Source organism: Eleutherodactylus coqui, chromosome 2, assembly GCF_035609145.1.
Source record: "Eleutherodactylus coqui strain aEleCoq1 chromosome 2, aEleCoq1.hap1, whole genome shotgun sequence".
Taxonomy (NCBI): domain Eukaryota; kingdom Metazoa; phylum Chordata; class Amphibia; order Anura; family Eleutherodactylidae; genus Eleutherodactylus; species Eleutherodactylus coqui.
This window is the reverse complement of record NC_089838.1, coordinates 242363969-242379947: the sequence shown is the minus strand read 5'-3', so window position 1 is coordinate 242379947 and position 15979 is coordinate 242363969. Positions and strand designations below refer to the sequence as shown.

At 43.2% G+C, this 15979-nt stretch overlaps 1 protein-coding gene across 1 annotated transcript in view; it reads left to right on the top strand.

The window, feature by feature from the left end:
- The window catches only part of LOC136612400 (ras and EF-hand domain-containing protein-like), a 42537-nt gene that overhangs the window by 21549 nt on the left and 5009 nt on the right, over nucleotides 1–15979 (top strand). Inside the window, exons 6-13 of the mRNA XM_066592727.1 lie at nucleotides 2594–2709; nucleotides 4498–4566; nucleotides 5541–5619; nucleotides 7533–7582; nucleotides 10888–11092; nucleotides 11227–11343; nucleotides 13233–13377; nucleotides 13740–13821. Coding sequence (XP_066448824.1) covers nucleotides 2594–2709; nucleotides 4498–4566; nucleotides 5541–5619; nucleotides 7533–7582; nucleotides 10888–11092; nucleotides 11227–11343; nucleotides 13233–13377; nucleotides 13740–13821 — 863 coding nt within the window. The remainder of the gene's footprint in view (nucleotides 1–2593; nucleotides 2710–4497; nucleotides 4567–5540; nucleotides 5620–7532; nucleotides 7583–10887; nucleotides 11093–11226; nucleotides 11344–13232; nucleotides 13378–13739; nucleotides 13822–15979) is intronic.

Below are 15979 nucleotides of genomic sequence, written 5' to 3'. Positions count from 1 at the left end.
TTGTGAACTTATTCAGTGTTTCATATTTGTTCACTCGCATTGAAGCTGAATGATTGATTATTTTTTAGTTCTCTATGATATAACTTCCCCAGTTATGACCTTTTACAGATATATTTAAAAATATCTCTGTTTTATCCAGTCTGCTTATTTGCATTTTTCTGTTCATTTAGTATAATTCAACACTGTTTTATTGCAATGATGAAAGCTGTGAAAGAAACAATTGATAGAAATACATCCTTAGGCAGTCACAGGATCATTCTCTTCACACTTTAATCAAAAATTGGGAAGACTATGGCCACTCACAGATGTGCTTTTTACCGCAGCATTTTGACCGGCGCGGAATACCATTCCCATTAATGTTCGAGCGCTGTTTGCTGTTTTTCTACCGAGATTAACGCACCTCCTCACCCATTACTATGATGGGGTGCGTTAAAAACCTCTGTCGGAGACAGTAAACTGCGTCCAAAAATGGCTGTAAAATCGCGGCACAATGCCGTGATTCAAATTGCAGCATTTTGTCAACAGTGTTTGTGTGTCCTAACTGTAAAGACCTTTCACCCAAAGAAAATAACCAAGAGTCTACATTTAAGCTCCGAGTGTATGAGGACATAGGCAAATTGCTATAAAATTAAAATATCATAGTTTGGCGTTACAGCTTCATATTCTTGCACTCCACATAACCTAATAAGAACATTAATTGTATGAAATATACAAGGTACAGACTATTTGGTGTGTATTTTGCCACAAATCTGCTGTGATTGTGCTGCAGAACGTACATGTGTTACATTCAGATTGGAATTCTTTCACAGATTCCATCCCATCTATTAAAAAGAGTAAAATCCACAGTATTTGTACAACCTCATGAGCATGCTGCTGCTGAAGGGAAGATTTACCTCTTGCTCATATTTTTCCACCAAATGTTTCCACTCTATATGGATGTGAATTCTGAACACCCCCATTCTTGTGTATTACACTCTAAAGCCTCCCTCACACAGGCATTTGCAGAAACGCAGCATTTTTGAATGCTGCGTTTACTGCTGTTTTTAGCCCAGTTTCAGCAGCGCCGTCATGCGTTATGCCAGCTATTTGGCTGTGTTTTCAGCACAGCTGAAAACTCAGTTAAGGATACTGAAAAAAGTAAATAAAAATCAGTACTCCAATTGCAGGTGCTGTCGGCGTCCCCGCCGGTGTTTTCGGAGATTCGGGCCGGCTGCCAGGCGCTTGTCAAGCCGGCATAGCATCAATTGCTAGAGACGGGGATTGAATTCGCCACCTCCCAGCAAGAGATTGTTCTGATTGGCTGAATCGGCTCAGTGACAGCCCTCTCGCCCAATCATAGTGAGCGCTATTCAATCCCCGTCTCTAGCAATAGATGCTTTGTTGGCTTGACAAGTGCCCAGCAGTCAGCCCAAAGCTCCGAAAACACAGACCGGGACCCCCACGACACCTGCAAGGTGAGTATTGATTTTTTTTTTGTCTCTCAGATAGTGTAGCTAGGATGTTTAGGGCTGCCAAAAACACGGTACCAAGTTGTACCGTGTTTTCGGCAGCACTAAAACTACTGCCCATTCATTTCAATGGGCGACGCAGGGCTGAAAAAGGCCAAAGATTAAATGTGCATTGCTGTCAAAGCGCAGCGTTGGAAACTCTGTGCTTTGACGCTTGTGTAAGAAGCCCCATTGAAATGAATGGGAGCGCTGTACAGCATTTAGCGCTGCGCTGAAAAAGCAGCGCTAAACGCTGTACAAAGCAGTCTGTGGAGGAGGCCTTGCATAGCTGCGGAATGGCTTGCAGAATCTGCACCACAGAACTATAACCGTTTCTTCTGACCTGCGATGGATGTTCCGGGGTATACACACCTCACCCGGTTTCCTCCTCCATACCTTCATTAAAGCTATGACCTATAAAGTACCTTATCTCTGATACTAAATTACTCAGCTCTTTGCACTGAAGGCTGTGACTTCATCTGTTAATATATTACCAACTGGCAGTTAAAGGAGTTTTCCAGGGAAGATACTATTAATGACCTGTCCTCAGGATAGGTCATCAGTAGTTCGACTGGTCAGGTCCTGAGCCGCAGACCCCAGTCAGTTGATTGTGTGCCCAATGACAGCACCGTTAATGCATAGGGTTTGGAGTGGAAGACGCTGCTCCAACCCTGGTGTAGTGGCAGGTGCTTGTAATTGCAGGCACAGTTATCATTGAAATCCATGCAGGCTGCAGCTCACAGCTTGGTTTACCTCAGTAGTAGTCTCAGATATAGAACATCAGAAGTCTCCAATGTATGCCACTAGGCACAGAGTGGCGTTCTTCGGTTGTTGCCTTCCAGTGTTTTAAAAAAAAAAACAAAAAAACCCCCAAAAAACATTATACACAGGCAAGCGTACCATACAAAATATAAGCATGCCAACACCTATCAGGCTAGCTTATGCAAAAAGGACATTTTGGGCATAAGCTAGGTGCATGGGGTCCTATGGATACATTTGCTGTGTGCACTGGTATGTTTCCCAGTGCATACTCCCAATGAGTAGTAAAAGTGAGCTGTGAACAAAGCCTAATAGCATTTTTCTCCCTTTTTTTTTTTTTTTTAAAGGAAAATGTAGACTTGAAACGGACCCTACTAGAGACGCAGACAAGCATCTCGCTACTACAGACTGACTTGGACAGGCTGAAAAATGACTTTACTGATCAGCAGGCGCACCACGCACGGTGAGGAATGGAGGGAGCTTCAGTTGTTTAAAGTAAATGTAAAAGTTCAGTTTTGTGTACTTAATTTTGACGCTGCCTAATACAGCGAGCACAAGACCTACAGCAAGCACAGGACGTGTACAGGAGAAGACAGGAAGATAAGAGTTACACGTATTGCCTCTCCTACTATATCTGCAATGTTATATGCTAAAGGGGTGTTCAAACTATAAAAATAGCTTCCAGCAATATATGAAAAGATGGATTACTCACCTGTTCACCTGCCTGCGCTTTAGTACTGATGCTCTTGTAGATCTCTGCAGGGCCCTGTTTAACATTCCAGCAGCAATGATATGCCATGACCACTGAGGTCAGTGATTGGCTGCTGATGTGTAAAACAGGTGAGGCATTTTTTTTTTTTTGCATTTTAGTACATACTGCTACCACTAATTGGGCATATGAACGTCAGAGAGGGTTGCAATCTTATAGGACATACGGACTGGGGTTGTCTTCCTATGAGAGCCCCTTTTTACAGGCCGAAATTCAATCACTTGAAGAGTTCGTGGTTGAAATACATTTTGTAAGTTTTTCTTCTAAAATGACACTTGGTCTGACTTCATTAGTGCATAAAGGGTTTCTGCATAAATACATTCTACTATGCAGACCAGAGGTTATCGTTGGCATGTCTGCTTAGAAGACATATGTATTGTTCCCAGTGCAATGCCCAGCTTCCAAAGTAATATCTCCTTCATTTTCTTCTATAAATATAACCCTTTGGTGTGTACATTTCTGGTAGTGGACCCCTTAGAATATCTCAAATAATGATATAGATGATGTACACTTCCAAAATGAGTTTCTTTTTTTTTTTGTAATCCTAAAAATCATTATTACCTTCATATTTCATCAGTTTTGCTCTTATACTACATAGAAGGAAGGCTTTAGTATGACACTTCAGTTAATTACTAGTATCATGGTTATGCTGAGCCACTTGCATTGAATCAGAGAAAACTTGATGTTGTCTTATGTCCAAACCTGAAAGGATGCTGAAGCCCCTGTTTAGCAGGATATAACAGGCTACCAAGAGTGTAATCTGTTAATGCTGTAGGTTTAAATGGTCACTGCGCTTTGGGACAACTTTTGCTCATGTGATAGCCAATGGGATGACCATATAGGTAAAAGGTATTTGCACTTTTGAATGTTTTTGTGTTGAAAAAAATCACTCTAAAGTGCTGGCCACTAGGGGTATCCCTTCTTTTTTTAACGTGCTGTCCACTGCCTGTTAAGTCTTTTTCTAGTAACATAGACACACACCAGTACTAATTACCTGAAGTGGAACAGGGTGGTGCCTCATGCTGCCCATAAAAGTTTATGAAGAGGGAGGGATGAGGGGAGTTGTAGGGAGAGAGAAGCAGAAAAAAATCGCACAGATGTTGCAGCAGCAACTAGTAAGTGATTTACGGCTACTGAAATTGTATCTACACCGCTCAGTACCTCTTTAGTGTCCTCAATGCTGATCTCATTATTGAGTCTGTGTTTTACACAGGGTTAGGGAGCAGAATCTGCTGTTTTCTCCATGTGCAGTGTATGGGAGACACCACTGCAGCAGTCCCCTCCCACCAGCTTGGGGACAACTGAGAACTGGATATACAGCATGCAGAGGGGAAAACTGCTGAAAAATGCAGGATACAAGTCATAATGGCCATAAATAGTGTTATCCCTTCTGCACACACGTCATGTTATTCTGAAAAGCCATCAAAGTGCAAGTATGTTTTTAAGCTTACTCTTTAACTATAGTCTCTTCATATGTAACAGAGAAAAGTTACTAATGAAAACCATGATCGAGGAGACCACAGGATACAGCAACCAGATTAAGTTACTGAAGTGAGTAAAAGAGTTTTATTTGTATTTTATTTAATATAATTTTTTAATATATTCATTTTATAATCTAACACTTGTATTTTGTAAATACAATATAAAAAGTAAAGTTTTATTAGAAATAACAGTTGTTTGAGTAGATGTAAAAATAAGATGCACGTTGGGACCATCTACCTTGTGTTATCAGTGGCCAAAAATAATTTGGAAATCTGATGAAACCATAATTTCCTGGTGTCACGTACAGGAGTTTAAAGGGAAATGGTGACCATGTTTGTTCTGCTCTATATGAGTGTAAACTAGTGTCCTGATTACAGCGTTGTCACTTGCTTGTCAGTATGCATTAGTTTTGATGAAGTCAGTTTATTAGGTGCAGTGCAAACTGAGTTCTGTGTGAGCCAGGAATCCTTGTATTCATTAGTGACAGGCTCCTCCTGTCACTGATTGACAGCCTTCACCCTATTACATTGCATAGGGAGAAAGCTGACAATTGGTGGTGGAGGGGAAAGCCTGCTGCTTATGAATACTGATGACTACAGAGTGTGCGCGGGTCTTTGATCAGACTCCTAGATCACATTGCACCTGATAGCTTGGGATTTTATGAAAACTATTGACAAGTGACACACAGCTATAACCAGAGTGTCTGTCACTAGTTAAAGGGTCTCTGTCATCACCTTTGAGCCCCATAAACTACATTATGGGGCTTAAAGTTGAGGAGAAGGGGTTCCAGGGAGCTGCTTGTTGTACTCACTGGGTGACTTTCACAAGGCTCTGTGCATGTGCTGTCCCGTAAAGGGGAATGAAAGAGCGGGTGCACACCGTCTTGTGAAAAGAGCACAGTGCTGGAACCAGGGACCCCTTCTCCTCACCTATTTGAGCCCAATAACATAGTTTATGGGACACAAAGGTGAAGACAGAAGCCCTTTTACCTAGTGACCTTTATGTATCGGAGGCTTACTTTTGTGTCTGCTCTACATTTGCAGTGAAGCCAACAGGTCTCTGTATGACAGCAATGACAGCATGCGGTTTGCACTAACGAATATTGAAAATGAAAAGAAAAGGGTGAGTGGCGAGACAAAGGCATAAAGCTGCATAGTGGCTGGTTACAGGTTACAACTAGAATAGGCTGAACTGGATGGACACTTTTATTTTTTATTTTTCAGCCTTACAAACTATGGTGCTCTGTAAGGTTTACCCCTCATCTTACAAGTTACCAACCTGTAATGCATATAGGACTATATTCCATATATACAAGACATACCGCTCAAATCCTGGGCCTCAAAGGTTGCATGCTCATCTTGCACAAATTATAATCATCCTTAGTCTAGTTTCATATCCAGCTGTGATTTACTTTCCAAGTTCTACATCCGGTTTTGTTTTAGTCATGCCACACAAAGAGCGTGATCTCCACAGTGGTAATTGACCATCTTGGCGTTGCACAGGGAAGTTGTTCAGAACTTCGGACAAATAAGCATTAGATCCTGCCTTACCATTCAACAGGCGATGCTTTTCCTGACCGGTTTTGAGGTTTCCTTCCTGGAGGTTACAGCTTAAAGGGGTTGTCTCGCGGAAAGCATCAAAATTTTAAATTACCCCATTCCCCCTGTCACCCCCCCCCCTGGCATAAAATAGCAAATTAAAGCGGTTTTTAAATCGCTTGCTACTCACCGATCCGACGAAATAAGGAGTTTAAAAAATCTTCTCCCTAAGATGGCCGCCGGTCCTTTCCCAGGGATGCACTGCGGTCTTCTCCCATGGTGCACCGCTGGTCTTCTCCCATGGTGCACCATGGGCTCTGTGCGTTCCATTGCCGATTCCAGCCTCCTGATTGGCTGGAATCGGCACATGTGACGGGGCGGAGCTACGATGACGACGCGGTGACCAGCTCTCCGGCACGAGCGGCCCCATTCACCAGGCAGAAGACTGCACAGCGCAAGCGCGTCTAAAAAAGCAAGAAGCCAGCGAAATTAGACGGAACCATGGAGACAGGGACGCTAGCAACGGAGCAGGTAAGTTAATAACTTCTGTATGGCTCATATTTAATGGACGATGTATATTACAAAGTGCATTAATATGGCCATACAGAAGTGTATAACCCCACTTGCTTTCGCAAGACAACCCCTTTAAGGCTAGTATTTGTATGACTTTGTAATACAGACTAAATGTAATCTATAGTACGTCCATGTCTCATCTGTATATTCTTTCATCGGTGGTTTCTGTTGTGGGGGTGCAGTGTGTTTTAGCTCAATGGAAAATACCAGTGAATGCAAATACAGATGCAATATGAAGTAGCCCTAAAAACTTTCATTGCCTCCATATTACTTTCTACAAAGCACGGATTAAATATAGATTTGATATATGCTCCTCTGAAAGCGGCCTTAATCCATGTACACACTAGCTGTGAATGGAAGGTGCACCTGAGAGCTCCTGGCACAACTAGCATCGAACAGCACATTGACCTGCATTGGCATGTCGTATTTCTCCTCTGCGACTAGGATTTCGGCATGGAATAGGACATGCCATGAGGTTTTTTTTTTGTTTTTTTTTTTCCACGTAGACAATCATTTTGCATGAAAAGCCATCAATGTGCCTAGCCTTATAGGTAGTAACGGGCCATGTGCTGGCCATTCATTAATACAAACAGCAACAGCACACTGAACAAAATACGTAGTTATGGGCCTTTAAACTAAGTGTTTTTTTTTGGGGGGGGGGGGGGGGGCGTGAAACCTATCATGTGTGAACTTTTCTAAAACAGATCTGTTGCGGACATTTCTGCACCGGTTTCATAATTCAGAATCCACCAGTGACTAAGCTTTAGTTATAGACCTTTTTGCAACAAATCTTCCGTGTGTGAAAATACCCTTTAAACTTTGGTTTCTTTGACCTTTTTGAAGTACAAGGAAATTTTAGCCTGTTTATAGAAGGACTTTTCCTATTTCTATTACTCTGGTAACTGTTTCCTCCTTCTGTTTCAGCATTCCTCCCCAAATCCTCCAAAGGATGCCCCTGTGATTACCTATAGCAGGTAGGATGTAAATCTAAATGTACAGCACACTTGATGAGTAGAGCTGGTGGTGTCCCAGTGTGTGAACTGCTGAATCTAATCTGTGCAGATTAATGTCCTGAAGGTTATTAAAGCGACCCTCTGGTCCTGAACAAAGATGGCCGCTCCAGCTGCTCTGACTCCCTGATGCACACTGTGCGCTACTATGCATCTTTAGTCTAATAGGCTAAGGGCCCTCTTACACATGACCATTATCGTTCTCCTTTGTAACAGCCTGCAGAAAGTGAACAACTGGACATGAAATGTCTAGTCATTCCCTTTCAAGCAGCTTAAAAGATGAATGTCAGGGGGAGAGCGGGGAAAGAACTCTTCTCCAGTCACCTCGCCTCCCTGCGGGCCGCCCTGTCAGCGATCCAGCGATGCTCGCTCCTGTGCACAGTGAGCATCACAGGGACGAGTGTCTGGCATCGTTTGCCTGCCACTCGTTGCATGTAAGTGAGCCCTTAGACATTACACACTGCAGTGCTGCCCACATGAGCAGCATGTAGTAATTTACACGCTCAGACTACCGATGCATACTACGGCTATTGGGTAGTCAGAGAAGTAGTGCCAGCATCTTTGTCCAGGCCTGGACAGTCGCTTTAAAGGGATTGTCCAAGATCTTATAAATTATTTATTTTTTCATAAAAACGGGCTCCCTTTACCAGAAAATAATAAACAACCTTAGGGCTTATTCCGACGTGCGTATATCGACCGGGTTTTTACGCCCGGCCAATATACGCTGTCTCTCTCTGCAGGGAGAGGAGGCGGGACGGGAAAAATGCACTAAGCTCCCGCCCCCTCTCCACTATTTGCAATTTGAGGGGGCGGAACATAGCGGCATGCCTGCCCCGCCCCTCTCGTTGCAAACAGTGGAGAGGGGGCGGGAGTTCAGTGCACTGCTCCCGGACCGCCTCCTCCCCCTGCAGAGAGGGACAATGTATATTGGCCGTGTGTGAAAACCCGGACGATATACGCATGTCAGAATAAGCCCTTATACTTGCCTCTCCCAGGTCACTGCATGTTTTGCAACATACTCCGGTCTCTGCGCTGGGTCTGTTTACCGGGTGCAGTCAGCCTATACATGGGATGTCAAACACCACTGCAGCTAATTGTAGATCCTAGTGCTTGAATGCTGATGTCTAGGATTGGCTACAGCAGCTTGTGACTCCTCTCAGACAGGCTGCTACAGCCTGTAAACATCATGTCACAGGGAAGACCTGGAGCTGTCAACATGGGAGATGCAGGGATCTGGGAGAGGCAAGTAGAAGACAGGCTTCACACTGGCTTAAGTGTATTGACGGGCGCATTTGCGCAGTGTATTTGTGCGACAAGCATCATGATTTTACATGTGCATATTTTGCTATATTTTTTGCCCTGCATATTTGCGCATGCAAATAACCCAAGCATGCTGTCTTTGATTTCAATGGGCAATTAAGTTTAATATGTGCTATTTTCGTGCGCAATACGTACAAAAATAGAACGTTGTTTTCTGGCATGGGGAGCCTTTCTTTTTTCTTTCTTTGCCATTCCCTCTTAAGTTCTTTTTAAACCTATATATTTACACCTAATATTCACCTTCAGCACCATTTTCTATTATTCCAATGCATAGTGTAGGAATTAATAGGCAACTTTTTGAAGAGTCTGAAGTTTTTTACAAAGTTGCTTCACGTGTTATTTTACAATAATTCAAGCAATAAAAATGTAATGATGCAATAATTCACAAGCGATGTGTATCACCTGGTGCGGGGAGGGTTCCCGTCCTTATTTATGTGCTGCTATTGGGAAGAAAATGTTTAAAGGTTTTGAAAATAAGCTGTACAACTTCTATTCCTTAAAGAGCCACTCCAGTGACTTGTTTTCCATTTGTTATGCAACTTCTCTCCTCAGTGTGTATGTATAATAATTTATAATATATGTCAGCTAGTATTACCTTGTTTAGCTATTTCTCTCGGATACACCTGAAGAGGAGGACTCCAGGAACCATCATCTGATCTCCTTCCGACCACCTGACATTTAATTGGCTTTGTTCTCTCACAGTCACTTGTTCAGTTAGCATTAGAGATGAGCGAACGTACTCGGTAAGGGCGATTTCGCAATCGAGCACCGCGATTTTCGAGTACTTCACTACCCGGGCGAAAAGTACTCGGGTGCGCTGTGGGGCGGGGGGTTGCAGAGGGGAGTGGGGGGTAGCAGCAGGGAACAGGGGGGAGCCCTCTCTCTCTCCCTCTCCCCCCCCCCCCCACTCCCCGCTGCAACCCCCCCCCCCCCCCCCCCCCCGCTCACCCACAGCGCACCCGAGTACTTTTCACCCGAGTAGTGAAGTACTCGAAAATCGCGGTGCTCGATTGCGAAATCGCCCTTACCGAGTACGTTCGCTCATCTCTAGTTAGCATCAAACCTGAATTATGCTATTACAATGGGCTGTACCACATAGTCCCATCAGAGGGGTAGACAGAAACTCCTATCGCGATTACTGCTAATGATTAGAGGCTCCTGTCACACGCTATAATGAAAGTCATCGCAGCTCATTCTACTGACTGTATACTCTTTAGTTCATTAAGGAGAATATAGAGGATAATGATGACTTGCTGTCCTCTCAGAAGGCAGAGATGATACAGACTCTAGTTGTCCATGTGATGCTGAGTTGATGCATCATGGAATTGCTAGCATATCGTAGAAGAACAAGCAGGGGGAATCTGAAAATCAAGATGTCTCATAAGCATCAGTCAGGAGGCTGCACTGCATAGAGTTAACTAAAATATACATAGGGAATGTCCAGAGTGTGACACTCAAGTGAGGGGTGCAGGGATAGAACAATGTGCTTTCTCTATAGTGGCCCTTTAAATCTGGTATAGAATTCTACTAAATTAAAGTGGCACTCCAGCTATTTTTTGTGCCTGTATAATGGTAAATCACCAGCAATATTTTAGAAGTGTAGTATCCTTTTAATTCCAACTCAGTTGCATCCATGCATTTTCAACCCTTTCATTATGGGCAGCTGTGTCATGATCCCAGTCTGACATCAATCCAGAGCTTGTAGACTTACTTATCCTTCCATATGCATTCTGTGTTTAGGGTTTTCTGTATTGATGTCTTTGTAGCTCTTATGGAATTTGTTACACAGTTCTGGCTTGTAGCCGTAGACCACATGTGATTAACTTGACACCAAGAAGCATTTGGAGTTACACTTGCTGTAAAATAAAACTTTTTCAGCATTTTAGTCTCTTGCGCAGGTTGGATTGTAATGGATTTAAATCCATATTGTTCTCTAACTTTCCTCCTAGGTTTTCAGCAGAGGATGATCCTTATAGCAAGTATTCTGATGTCGCCAGCTGGGCCAATAGATGTAAAGACAGTGGTGTGTCCCTACCCCGAAGCCTTGGGTACAGTGACATAGAGTGCTCAGCAAGTGACTTTGGAAGTGATCAAAGCCACAGCTCCGATGAGCCCTGGGAAGGGAGTGTTTCCTATGTCAATTCTGAAGCAGAGGTAAATATATATATATATATATATACATTTACTGCATTTGGCAGCTATCGAGGAGTTCCCAACTGGGAGAAATGCCTTTTAGTAGTTGAAGCCATGTTACTGTGCTCTTCTAATATTGCCTTTTATGTTTGCAGACAATGGAGGCTAGATCAGAAGTGGATGGACGGACTAAAGGGAACCCCTCACAGCCATTAAGCCGTTGTGGCTCTACTGCCTCTTCAAAAAGACGACTTACTGTATTTACTCCAAAAGTGAGTAAACCATTTTGGACTTTAGTGATTGAGGAGAAACCATCTGGATAGCTGGTGTATGTATTTGCTACCAGTGCTGTCGTACATATCATTGTGGTTGTGTTGGGTACTGCAGCTCAATCCCATTCACATGAATGTGCTAACTTATGGTTCTGTGCCTGGGTGAACAATGAAAGGGACTTGGCTCCTTTATGTAAAGAATTGGTGGGCCTAGCAGGAGTAGGACCCCCACCTATTAAATATTGATTGCCTATGATCTGGACAGGTCATGAATATTAACTTCTTGGGAAAAAAAAAACTTTAATTTTGGTCTGACTTCTCCACCATTTATCATCATTACATGTCTAGACATTTTCTGGTGACAAAGCAGTTTATGCCGTTACATCAGCGTTTCCCAAACTCCAGTCCTCACAACCCAACAGGTTATGGGCCATTTACACAGGACGACTATCACTCAAAATTAGTTTGAACGAAATTGAGCGATAATCGTCCAGTGTAATTGCAGAAAAGTAACTTTCTATTTGTTATCGCCGACTTTCAGTCAGCATAAAGACCATCGCTGGATTGCGGGCTTGTTTGGGTCGTGGGAACTGAGGTTTGGGAAACGCTGAGTTGCATGCTGCTCTGGATCATTCTCACTGACTGTTCAAGTCAATATCCCCTCTTTAAAATATTTTTACCCCAATCTAAATATGCTTAAACTTCTGCATGTTATTATACATTGAACTCATTAAGAAAACCGTGCATAGTCCTAATCTCCTTACCAATAACCTGGCGATAAAAGGTGGAGATTCACTTTAAGAGGTCTAGTGGGCAATCTTATCAGTGATCGACAGCTGTCTAATAGCTGCCGATCACAATGGGACCGCCCACTGGACCATTACGGTGGAGTTCACATGGTGCGGAACTTCCATGCAGACCCTTCGCACGAAAACTCCGCAGCATTTACAGTAGCAGTGACCTTGAAATTTCATCCACAAGCTGCGTAAATAACCCACATAAAACCTGTTAGAAATTGAATTCCGCAGCATATGAATTTTATTGCGGTCTCTGCTGCGGAATTTGCTATTTTATACCCTGCTTTAAAACCTGCATCAAATGTTGCGGGTTTGGAGGCAGACTTTCCGCAGCTGATCTGCAGCAGAAGGCCCGCTGTGGACATTCTGCTGGAAATCAGCCCTGTGTGGACCCAGCCTAAAGTGCCTTCTGTCAGAGCCAGGGTTGCAGTGGAAGTACCTGTGTAGTGGGCGGCACTCTTAAAAATCTGTTACAATTGCAATAATGGGCATTTTTTCTTGCATGTACAGTTCAATGTGGCTTCTGTATTCGGTCAGTGTCTCAGTCTTTTTACTTCTGCGTGCCATCCATTTTTCATGTTCTCAAAAAAAAAATTGAATAAATAAAAAGCCAAATTCTTTTTTTTTTTTTTTCCTCTGAATCATTAAAAAAATGCACGCAGATGGCATTGGTGTGCCATCCGTTTTTTTTTTGTTTTTGTTTTTTTTGTTTTTTTTCTATTTCTGTTGACTTAAATGGGCAAATCCCATGTGTAAAACGTATCGGAGTAGTGCGTGCAATGATTTTTCTTTCACGCAGTTCGTGTCTGGGGAAAAAAAGCATTAGTGCGTGTGTTGTCACACAGTAATATGGGTCTGTAGGCCGTCCGTATCTAGTCCGTTTTTAAACCTACTCCACATGAAATTAAAAAATGGTACTGTGCTGAAGACCTTTATAGTGCATCCTTTCCTGCAGACCTATATATCGCTGTGCTCCGTTCCTCCTGCTCTATATCATACTACCTGCAGAATGCCCTGCGTTTTCAGGCTGCCAACTTCCCTTTAAATCATTGTTGCTTTGTAAAACCTTGCTATTTTTGTGTTGATTTGCAGAAAGAAGGTCTGACGCTGGGAGGATCTCAGTCGGCCAGTCCCATATACAGGCTCGTCTTGGCTGGAGATGCGGGCTCTGGAAAATCCAGCTTCCTTTTAAGACTGTGTTTGAATGAATTCCGAGGCAACATTCCAACCACATTAGGTGGAGTGCTTTAGATTTCTGTATTGACCTAAGTGCAGGATAAACAACCGTGTACAATGTGTCTCCATCGGTTCTTCTCTGTACCTGTCCATATATCTCTAGTTGTCTTTCTATTGGTACACAGTGTACCCTCTGCAATCACTTGGAAGCAGTTTGCTTATCTAGTTTATTAGATCTGTGTGCTCCTTACCCATTTCGGAACCTTTGCCCTTGATTATACGGTGTTTCTCCATCAGATCACTTTATTAGCCGTGAACTGCCCTTGCTGAGTCTATTTAATCCTCAGGTTTATTTTATTTGGTAGTGTCTTGGCTATCCACTTGCTATAAACATAAAGTTAGGATTTTTTTTTTCTATTTTAGGAGTGGACTTTCAGATGAAGAAACTTCTTGTTGACGGAGATTATACAACACTACAGATCTGGGACACAGCTGGCCAAGAAAGGTGTGTGCAAACCTTAAAAATATGTGCCTGTCTGCACTCCTAAAACACTCTAGCTTAAAATAGCTGTAAAGGTGATGTGAGATACTTACAGCACAGTTACAGAAGTATTTAAACTTTCTTGTAACATATTGTCTCAAGAGGGGGACTGGCGGAGCTATGGAGTAACATTAGTTTGGACTACTAAACAGTGAACAAATTCCATTTGATGGAAGGGAACGGACAGCTGCTCTCAGTGTAATGTCCTCCACGTATTTAGATGCTTGAAATAACCGCTTATAACCTTGGACACTTTGTATTGGACTATCAATTGGGAATAAACAAGGTTCTACAGGAGTGCGCTTTGACTAAAGGTTGATGATGATTAAATAGATTTCCAGGATCCTCGCCTTCTCTTATCTGCATTTAGGAACCTGTTATTCTATCAGTGGTTATTTAGTTATTTGTAGTTTGATTCTTTACTTCCTGTGATGGAAATCCATTATGTACTGAGCTCTTTAGCGGGTTTACACACAAATATAGCAGCAAATATAAGCAGTATTTGGGTATGTTTACACATAGCCACTTCTGCATCACCTGACCAGTGGCACTGAGCTCAAAAGAGGACGCTGGGTGAAGGGGTGCGCTGACGGGGTGAAGAATTGTGAGATGAGGGGGAGCATTGTCTCTGCTGAAATCTGATGTGGGATACATAGCTGATTTTGAGTTAAAATCTGAACTGAAGCTGCAGATTTTTACTCTTTTGCAGAAATGGTGCGGATTTTGCCTCATGAATGTACCCTTGCAGTGTAAATCATGGAGGGGAAGTCAATCAACTAATTTCTGTGAAATGGGTAAACTTCAGACTACTGCAGACTCCAGTTAGCAAGATGGACTACCATTAAAACTTTTATTACAACCTAAATATACTCAATTCTATAGTGTATAATCCTAGAAAAAGGAGAGGGAGAAAGAGATTAAGGGTAAAGCTATCCCTATTCTAATGCTACAAAAAAATGGACCTTTCTATCAATCTTGGAAAACTCACCCTGACAAGGGCGATCTCAACAGAAAACTCCTGTATATGTCTTGTTGCAATCTATGTTAAGTAAATAAAGTTTATTTTTTTGGCTGATGTCATTGGGGGGACACAGCGAAGATCTTGGGTATAGCTCCTTCCACTTGGAGGTGGACACTAAGCAAAGGAAGAGTTGACTCCTCCTATCAGTTATACTACTTCTGTAGCCACTCGGGTAAATCTTTTTTAACTTGGTGTCCATAGGATGCAGATCTTCAAGATCCTGGAGGTTTCTTTCTTCTTTTTTTTTTTTTTTACTTTGTGGGTTCACAGGGTGACAAATCCCCCTACTACTCTACTGAGGAGAGGCACCAGGGTTGCCACTAACTTCCTTGTTGCTTCTCTACTTCCCTAAGGCAAGTTGACACAGAAAAGCACTAACTCTTCTATGACCTGCTAGTGAAGATCCTTTCGCCTGGATCCCTGGGCTCCCCTTCCCCAGTAAAGGACCTATCGATCACTCTGCTCGCTTCTAGTCACCACGACCATGTGTAGGATTTCCACTTCCAGTGCCCATGATACCCTAATCGCCTCCACGATCGCCCTGCTCATGCCCTTTTGGTTGCTGCCCCTTCCAGCTTGCCTGCGCTTATTCAGTCGCCGCCCCTCTGGTCTCTCACTTTTTTGCTCACCTTGCCTCTTCCAGCCTGTTCTCACTTGCTCACGAGGAAGAGGCCTTCCCGTTGCATCTGTGCATGGATTGCGCTTGCCACTGATAGGTGCTCGTATTCTGCCTGCCTACGATTGGCTGCAATACTCTTTTGGTCGTGGAATTTCGGCTACTAGTGAGCGATTCTGCCTCCAATTTTCTGCGCTCTCCTCTTGGGCACCATGTTCGGTGGATCCAGAGGTCTGGAGGTGGTGGTTGGGATGAAACTTGAACCTGGGCAAGACCTGCCTTAGGCAGCTCCTTGCCACCCTAGTCCACTGTATCCTCGTATCCTTTACATTATGCACAAAGCTAAGCAAATTTGCCTTGTTACATACAGCTACAATGTCTGATTCTTGTGGGGAATTCCACTTTCATGCAACTGGAGCCTCTTTGCACAAACTTACAGCCTCCCAGACCAGCCAGTGGATCTGTCCCAGGGATACCCACTACCC